At 40.6% G+C, this 9,216-nt stretch overlaps 1 protein-coding gene across 1 annotated transcript in view; it reads right to left on the reverse strand.

Annotated features, from left to right (window-relative positions):
* ACAT1 (acetyl-CoA acetyltransferase 1) overlaps nucleotides 1-8,690 on the reverse strand; it is a 28,594-nt gene extending 19,904 nt beyond the window's left edge. Inside the window, exon 1 of the mRNA XM_020891366.2 lies at nucleotides 8,572-8,690. Coding sequence (XP_020747025.2) covers nucleotides 8,572-8,643 — 72 coding nt within the window. The 5' untranslated portion in view covers nucleotides 8,644-8,690. The remainder of the gene's footprint in view (nucleotides 1-8,571) is intronic.
* Nucleotides 8,691-9,216: the final 526 nt, after the last annotated feature.

Below are 9,216 nucleotides of genomic sequence, written 5' to 3' on the forward strand. Positions count from 1 at the left end.
AAACTCCTTATTGCAAAATTCAGATTTAAATTGAAGAAAGTAGGGAAAACCACTAGGCCATTAAGGCCTAAATCAAATCCCTTACGATTATACAGTGGAAGTGACAAATAGATTCAAGGGATTAGATCTGATAGACAGAGTGCCTGAAGAACTATGGACGAGGTTCCTGACACTGTACAAGAGGAGGTGATCAAAACCCACCCCAAAAAAAGAAATGCAAAAAGGCAAAATGGTTGTCTGAGGCTTTACAAATAGCTGGAAAAAAAAAAAAAAGAGAAGTGAAAGGAAACGGAGAAAAGTAAAGATATATCGACCTAATTGCAGAGTTCCAAAGAAAAGCAAAGAGATACAAGTAAGCATTCCTAAGTGAACAATGCAAAGAAATAGAGGGAAACAGTAGGATGGGAAAGACCAGAGATATCGTCAAGAAAATTAAGAGATACCAAGAAAAACTTTTATGCAAAGATGCAAAGATGGGCACATAGCAAACAGAAATTGTGTACAGACCTAACAGAAGCAGAAGATATTTTTAAAAGGTGGCAATACATAGAAGAACTATACAAAAAAGGTCTTAATGACCCTGCTGCTGCTAAGTCGCTTCGGTCGTGTCCAACTCTGTGCGACCCCATAGACGGCAGCCCACCAGGTTCCCCCATCCCTGGGATTCTCCAGGCAAGAACACTGGAGTGGGTTGCCATTGCCTTCTCCAATGCATGAAAGTGAAAAGTTAAAGTGAAGTCTCTCAGTCATGTCTGACTCCCAGTGACCCCATGGACTGCAGCCTACCAGGCTCCTCCGTCCATGGGATTGTCCAGGCGAGAATACTGAAGTGGGCTGCCACTGCCTTATCCCTTAATGACCCAGATAACCACAACTGTGTGATCACTCACCAAGAGCTAGTCATCTCAGTGTGAAATCAAGCGGGCCTTAGGAAGCATCACTAGGAACAAAGCTAGTGGAAGTCATGGACTTCCACCTGAGCTATTTCAAATCCTAAAAGATGATGCTGTTAAAGTGCTGCGCTCAATGTGCCAGCAAATTTGGAAAACTCAGCAGTGGCCACAGGACAGGAAAAAGTCAGTTTTTATTCCAGTCCCAAAGAAGGGGAATGCCAAAGAATGTTCAAACTACAGCACAACTGCACTCATCTCACATGATAGCAAAGTCATGCTCAAAATTATCCAAGATAGACTTCAACAGTACGTGAACCAAAAATGCCAGATGTTCAAGCTGGATTTAGAAAAGGCAGATGAACCAGAGATCAAATTGCCAACATCTGTTGAATCACAGAAAAAGCAAGGGACTTACAGAAAAACACCTACTTCTCCTTTGTTGACTAGGCTAAAGCCTTTGCTTTGTTCAGTTCAATCGCTCAGTTGTGTCTGACTCTTTGCGACCCCATTAACCGCAGCACGCCAGGCCTTTGTGGATCACATCAAATTGTGGAAAATTCTTCAAGAGATGGGAATATCAGACCACCTTACCTGCCTCCTGAGAAATCTGTATGCAGGTCAGAAAGCAACAGTTATACCTGGACATGGAACAATGGACTGGTTCCAAATTGGGAAAGGTTTACATCAAGGTTGTGTATTGTCACCCTGCTTTTTTCACGTATATGCAGAGTACATCGTGTGAAATGCCAGGCTGGATGAAGCACAAGCTGGAATCAAGGTTGCCAGGAGAAATATCAATAACCTCAGATATGCAAACGAGAACACTTTAATGGCAGAAAGCGAAAAAGAACTAAAGAGCCTCTTGATGAAAGTGAAAGAAGAGAGTGAAAAAGTTGGCTTAAAACTCAACATTCAAAAAACTAAGATCATGGCATTCTGTCCCATCACTTCATGGCAAATAGATGGGGAAACAATGGAAACAGTGACAGACTTTATTTTCTTGAGCTCCAAAATCAATGCAGATGGTGACTGCAGCCATGAAATTAATTAAAGACATGCTCCTTGGAAGAAAAGCTATGACCAACCTACAGTGTATTAAAAAGCAGCGACATCACTTTGCCAACAAAGGTCCATATAGTCAAAGCTATGGTTTTTCCAGTAGTCATGTATGGATGTGAGAGTTGGACCATAAAGAAAGCTGAGCACCAAAGAATTGATGCCTTTGGGCTGCAGTGTTTGAAAAGAGTTTTCAGAGTCCCCTGAATTGCAAGGAGATTAATCCTGTCAATCCTAAAGGAAATCGGTCCTGAACACTCACTGGAAGGACTGATGCTGAAGCTGAAGCTCTAATACTCTGGACACCTGATGTGAAGAACTGACTCATTGGAAAAGACCCTGATGCTGGGAAAGATTGAAGGCAGGAGGAGAAGGGGATGACAGAGGATGAGATGGTTGGATGGCAGCACTGACTCGATGGACATGAGTTTGAGCAAGCTCTGGGTGTTGGTGATGGACAGGGAAGCCTGGTGTGCGCAGACCATGGGGTTGCAAAGAGTCGGACACCACTGAACTGAACAGGATCATGTGCTATGTGTGCTTAGTCACTCAGTCACGTCTGACACTTTGCGACCCTATGGGCTGCAGCCCACCAGGCTCCTCTGTCCATGGGGATTCTCCAAGCAGGAATACTGGAGTGGGTTGCCATGCCCTCCTCCAGGGAATCTTCCTGACCCAGGGATCAAACCCAGGTCTCCCATATTGCAGGCAGATTCTTTACAGACTGAGCCACCTGGGAAGTCCTATGTAGGTAGGATCATACACATCAATAATTACTTTAAATGTAAATGGATTAAATGCACCAACCAAAAGACACAGACTGGCTGGGTGGATAAAAAAAATAAGACACATATATATGCTGTCTACAAGAGACCCACCTCAAACCTATGGACACTTTCAGATTGAAAGTAAGGGGATGGGAGAAGGTATTTCGTGCAAATGGAAATCATAAGAAAGCTAGAGCAGCAATATTCATACCCGGCAAAATAGACTTTCAAACAAAGACTGTTACAAGAGACAAAGAAGGACAGTACCCAATGATCAAGGGTTCAATCTAAGAAGAAGATATAACAATTATAAATATATATACACCTCAATACATAAGGTAAATACAAGCAAACATAAAGGCACAGATCAACAGTAACATGATAATGGGGTGGGCTTTAATACCCCAATTTCATCAATGGACAGATGATCAGACAGAAAATCAATAAGGAAATGCAGGCCTTAATTGATACTTTAGATGAATTAAACTTAATTGATATTTATAGAGCACTCCATGCAAAAGCAGCAGACTACTCATTCTTCTCAAGTGCACAAGGAACATTCTCGAGGACTGACCACATGCTGGGCCACAAGGCAAGCCTTAGTAAATTTAGAAATCATATCATCATGTTCTGATGACAACACTATGACATTAAAAATAAACAAGAAAAAAACCCCTAAGAAACACAAACCCTTGGCAGCTAAGCAGTATGCTACTAAACCACCACCAGATCACTGAAGAAATCAGAAGAAGAAAAGAAAAAAAACCTAGAGACAAATGAAAATGAAAGCACAATGGTCCAAAACTTATGGGATGCAGCTAAAGCAGTTCTAGGAGCGAAGTTTACAGCAATAAAATCTTACTGCAAGAAACAAGATAAATCTCAACGAAACAATCTAACCTTATACCTAAAACAACTAGAGAAAGAACAACAAACAAAACATAAAGTTAGTAGAAAGAAGGAAATCATAAAGATCAGAGCAGAATTAAATAAAATAGAGACAAAGAAAAAAACTCAGAGATCAATAAAACTAAAAGCTGGTTCTTTGAAAAGAAAAAGAAAATTTATAAACCATTAGTCAGACTCATCAACAAAAAAAGGGAGAGGACTCAAATCAGTAAATTAAAAATGAAAATGAAGCTACAGCTGACTCCACATAAATACCACTGTGAACACTGTATGCCAATAAAACGGACACCTGGAAGAAATGGACAAATTCCTAGAAAGGTACAGTCTCCCTAGGATGAACCAGAAGAAATAGAAAATATAAACAGGCCAATCAGAAGCACTAAAATTGAAACGATGATTAAAAACCTCCCAACAAACAAAAGTCCAGGACCCTACAGCTTCACAGGTGAATTTTTATCAAATATTTAGAGAAGAGTTAACATCTATCCTTCTGAAACTGTTCCAAACAGTTGCAGGGGAAGGAAAACTTCCAAACTGTTTTTATTAGGCTACCATCACCCCAAAACCAAAACCAGACAAAGATACCACGAAAAAGGAATTTACAGGCCAGGACCACTGATGAACATAAGAGTCCAAAATCCTCAACAAAATACTAGCAATTCATATCCAAAAATACATTAAAAAGGTCATACACCATTATCAGAGATCATCATTTCTGATGATCTTACATCCAAGAGATGTAAGGATTTTTCAACATCCCCAAATCAATAAATGTGATACACCACATCAATAAATTGAAGAATGAAAACCATATGATCATTCAGTAGATGCAGAAAAAGTTTTTGATAAAATTCACTGCCCATTTATGATAAAAAAAACTCTCCAGAAAGTGGGCATAGAGGCTATATACCTCAACATAATAAAGGCCAGATATGACAAATCTACAGCTAGCATCATACTCAGTGGTGAAAAGCTGAACACATTTCCTCTAAGACCAAGAACAAGACAAACATGAAAAGGACCACTTTTATTCAACATAATTTTGGACATCCTAGCTAGAGCAATCAGAGAAGAAAAAGAGGTAAAGGGAATCCAAATTGGAAAATAAGTTAAAACTGTCACTGATTGCAGATGACAGAATACTATACATAGAATATCCTACAGATGCTACCAGAAAACTACTAGAACTCATCAATGAATTTGGTAATTGCAGTTACAAAATTAATACACAGAAAACTGTTGCATTTCTATATACTAACAACAAAAGATCAGAAAGAAAAATTCAAGAAGCAATTCCATTTACCATTGCATCAAAAAGAATAAAATACCTAGGAATAAAGCTACCTAAGGAGACAAAAGACCTGTACTCTGAAAACTATATGATGCTGATGAAAGAAATTAAAGAAGATATACACAGATGGAAATATATATCCTTTTAGTGGATAGGAAGAATCAATACTGTCAAAATGACTAATGCCCAAGGCAATCTACAGATTCAATGAGATCCCTAACAAAGTACCAATGATATTTTTCACAGAACTAGAAAAAAAAAAAATCTCAAAATCTGTATGGAGACATAAAAGACCCCAAATAGTCAAAGCAATGTTGAAAAAGAAAAAGGGAGCTGGAGGACTCAGACTCATAACATCATACTATACTACAAAGCTACAGTCATCAGAACAGTATGGCACTGGCATAAAAATAGAAATATAGATCAATGGAACAGGATAGAAAACCAAGAAATAAGCCCATGCACCTGTGGTCAATTTCTCTATGACAAAGACAATTCTACACAATGTTGGAAAGAATCTCTTCAACAAATGGTGCTGGGAAAACTGGACAGTCACATGTAAAAAAATGAAATTAGATCATTCCTTAACTCCATACACAAAAATAAGCTCAAAATGGACTGAAGAGCTAAATGTGAGACTGGACACTATAAAACCCCTAGAAGAAAACATAGGCAGAACACTGTCTGACATAACTCACCGCAATATCTTTTTTGATCCATCTCCCATAAAATGGGGGAAAAAAACAAAAATAAACAAATGGGACCTACTTAAACTCAAAAGCTTTTGCACAGCAAAGGAAACAATAAACAAAATGAACATACAACTCACAGACTGGGAGAAAACATGAGCAAGTGATGTGACCTTTTAAGGGATTAGTCTCCACAATTTACAAACAGCCTAGGATGCTTAAAAGCTCCAAAAAAACAACCCACTCAAAAAATGGGAGACAACCTGAATAAACATTTCTCCAAAGAGATAAAGATGGCCAATAGGCACATGAAAAGATGTTTAACGTTGCTAGTTATTAGAGAAATGCAAATCAGTACTACAATGAGATACCACTTCACAGCACTCAAAATGGCTATCATCAAAAAATCCACAAAGAACTAGTGTTGGAAAGGTTATGGAGAGAAGGGACCCCTCCTTCCACTGTTGGTGGGAATGTAAGTTGGTACAGCCACTATGGAGAACAGTATGGAGGTTCCTTAAACAACTAAAGATAGAACTACCATATGCCCCTCTGATTCCACTCCTGGGCATATATCTGGAGAAAAACATGATCCAAAAGGATACACGTACCCCAATGTTCATTGAAGCACTGTTTACAACAGTCAAGACATGGAAGAAACCTAAATGTCTGTCAACAAAGGAATGAATAAAGATGATGTGGTACACATATACATATATGTGGTACAATGGAATATTACTCAGCCATTAAAAAGAATGAAATAATGCCATTTGCAGCAACATGGATAGACCTAAAAGTAAGTCAGAGAAGGAGAAATATCATATGACATCCCTTATATATGGAATCTAAAAATAAACTACACAAACAAACTTACTTACAAAACCGAAAGAGACTCAAGAGACTTAGCAAACGAACTTATAGTTGTGGAGGGGAGGACAGGAGAAGATAGATAGGGACTCTGGGAAGGTCATGTACATACTGCTGTATATAAAATGGATAACCAACAAAGACCTATTGTGTAGTACATGGAACTCTGCTCAACGTTAAATGCCAGCCTGGATAGAGTGGGCTTTGGGGGAGAATGGATACACCTATATGCAATGTTGAGTTCCTTTGCTCTTCACCTGAAACTACCACAACATTGTTAACTGGCTATACCTCAATACAAAATAAAAAGCTTAAAGTTGCAAAAAAAAAAAAAAAAAGAAAGAAAGAAAGAAAGAAAATTAACTTGTTTCAAAACAGCAAGACAGGAGTTTAAAGGAGAGAATAATCAACAGTGTCAAGAGTACTTGAGTGGGTTGCCATTTCCTTCTCCAGGGGATGTTCCTGACCCAGGGATTGAACACATCTCCTACACTGCAGGCAGATTCTTTATGGACTGAACTACCAGGGAAGTCTCACAGAACTACCAGGGAAGCCCCATCAACATTCTCAAACACAGTATAAAGAAAGGTCAAGAAGAAGAAACACAGGAAATGAAAGGCACTGGTATCCTTCAGTTGAGTAGTATAGAAATCTAACTGCAGAGGTTTCAAGAGAAATGGATGTAAACAAGGGTGACAAGGAGGACTACTCTTTTGACCATAAAAAAAAGCAATTCCAGTTGAAAAGCAAAAAGCTCTGATTAAGGCCATAAGTTTGTTGCCGATTAAGGGAGACCTGTGTGTTTTTGAAGGCAAACGAGAAAAAGCCAGTTTAATAGGTTAGAGATTACGTTTCATTCCACAAAGGGGCACTGAACACTGAAAATCCTGTTAAAACAAACTGTATCTCCATGCTTCAGTAAATGACCACTTAATTTAAGTAACAAACGAACACCACAAATTACACGCTATATAATCTACAGCTTCACTTTTCTCATCAGCAACATTTGTGTTTGATCTTGAGCTGTTAATTAAACTAAATTAAGAGGGTTCTGCACTTCGTTTATGTTTTGTTTTTTTACAAACCTAAGTACCTAGTTTTCACCTAATTCACCTAATAAACTCTGGTTTGAAATTCAGCATGTCCTAGTCACATTTTTGTGATTTACCACAAACTAACAAATACACTAAGAACTCACGATTCCTGGAAACCCACTCCTCCTGACTTTTATTATCTCAGTCCCCCAGGATTAATTTTAGACTTTTCCTTTTCCCTTGGTTCTCCATCCTCACTCTGCATTTGACAAGTTCTACATTTATTCCTTCACAATCTCTTGCATAATGCAAGAGATTCCCCCCCTTCAATCGTCCTAGACCTCTAATTATGACAATAACAAAAATATAAACGGTCCTCAATGACTTAAGTCAAATTTAAACTCTTAACAACAGAACTAGATTTCAAACTTTATTGCTCCACCCAAACTAGAAAAGTCACGCCTAACCACCACACCCTGAAACTCTCGACCTACTCCCTGGCTTTTGCCAGACCTTAAACCTGTGGTGCAAGCTAGCTTGCCCTGATGGATGGAAAATAGTAGATTCTTCCAAGGCTGTCGCCCCTGTGTTCACAACACAAACAAGGCTCTGGACGCCCTTGGTACGTAAGCGCCACGCACCAAGAAACCGAGGAGCCATTTATTTTCCCTAATAGGTCTGAAGTTGCTCCGAGTTGGCACATCGATTTATCATCACTCTGTAAGCCCAAAATTATTACCTATGGCATGAAATTAAACCTCCTGACAGTAACGTTCATAAATATGCTTCGAAGAAAAAATGGGAAGCAGTTTTACAGGACTTCCCTACCCGTGGGGCAAGGTCGAAACCACGCCCCAGGCCTTTCTGCGCGTCAAAACACCTGCCCGCTTTGACACAAGAAAGCGGCGGCTACACGCCGACAGGGCCGCGGCGAACGGAAACGCTGCGTAGGAGCCTGCGCGTCTGGGCGCGGGGCGAGGGTCTTCCCGAGGTCCGCACCGAGGACTCCTTCCGGCCGCGCGGCCGCGGCCAAAGCCTCGCGAGGCGAGTCCCAGACCCTCTCACCTGCACCCGCCTCTGAAGCAGGGGGCCGCGCCCGCGCGCGCCGCGCCGCAGAAGGGCCGCTAACCCAGGCATGATCTCCAACCTCTCTCTCCGGCTTAGAACTGCGGGCCGGCGCAGCGCAGCGCGGCGCAACGCGGCGCGGCCCCGACTCAGCTCCTCCCACCGCGCCGCCTCTTCCAATAGCAGCCTCGGAACGCGACGGCCGGCGGCCATTGGCCGGCAGCGGAGGAGGGGTCGGGCGGGGCCTGGCACCGGAGCCGCTGAGCGGCCCTCGGCTGGAGGAGCTAGTGCAGAATCCTCGTGACGTGGCGCTGGGTAGCTTCCTCGCCACTCTGACTTTCTGAGGCCAGTGGTTTATGTGTAACCTGGGCCTGTTTTTCTCACTTATACACGCAAAGCACAAAGGAAATTTATGAAAATATTTTTAAGCAATCAGTTTAGCTTTTCACTTATAATTTTTCAATTGCTTCTTAGTAGGAGGACGAAGAGGAATAGAAAACATTAATGTCTAACTTTGAACAATTAGCAAGATTATATTAACCTTCATCAAAACTCCATAAATTACATGTTATTATCTACTCTTTAACTAATGAGATAGCTGAGATACAAAGAAGTTAATTTTTTTTTGTCCATGATTGCGTGGAA

The sequence above is a fragment of the Odocoileus virginianus genome, chromosome 10 (genome assembly GCF_023699985.2).
Source record: "Odocoileus virginianus isolate 20LAN1187 ecotype Illinois chromosome 10, Ovbor_1.2, whole genome shotgun sequence".
NCBI classification, from domain to species: Eukaryota; Metazoa; Chordata; class Mammalia; order Artiodactyla; family Cervidae; genus Odocoileus; species Odocoileus virginianus.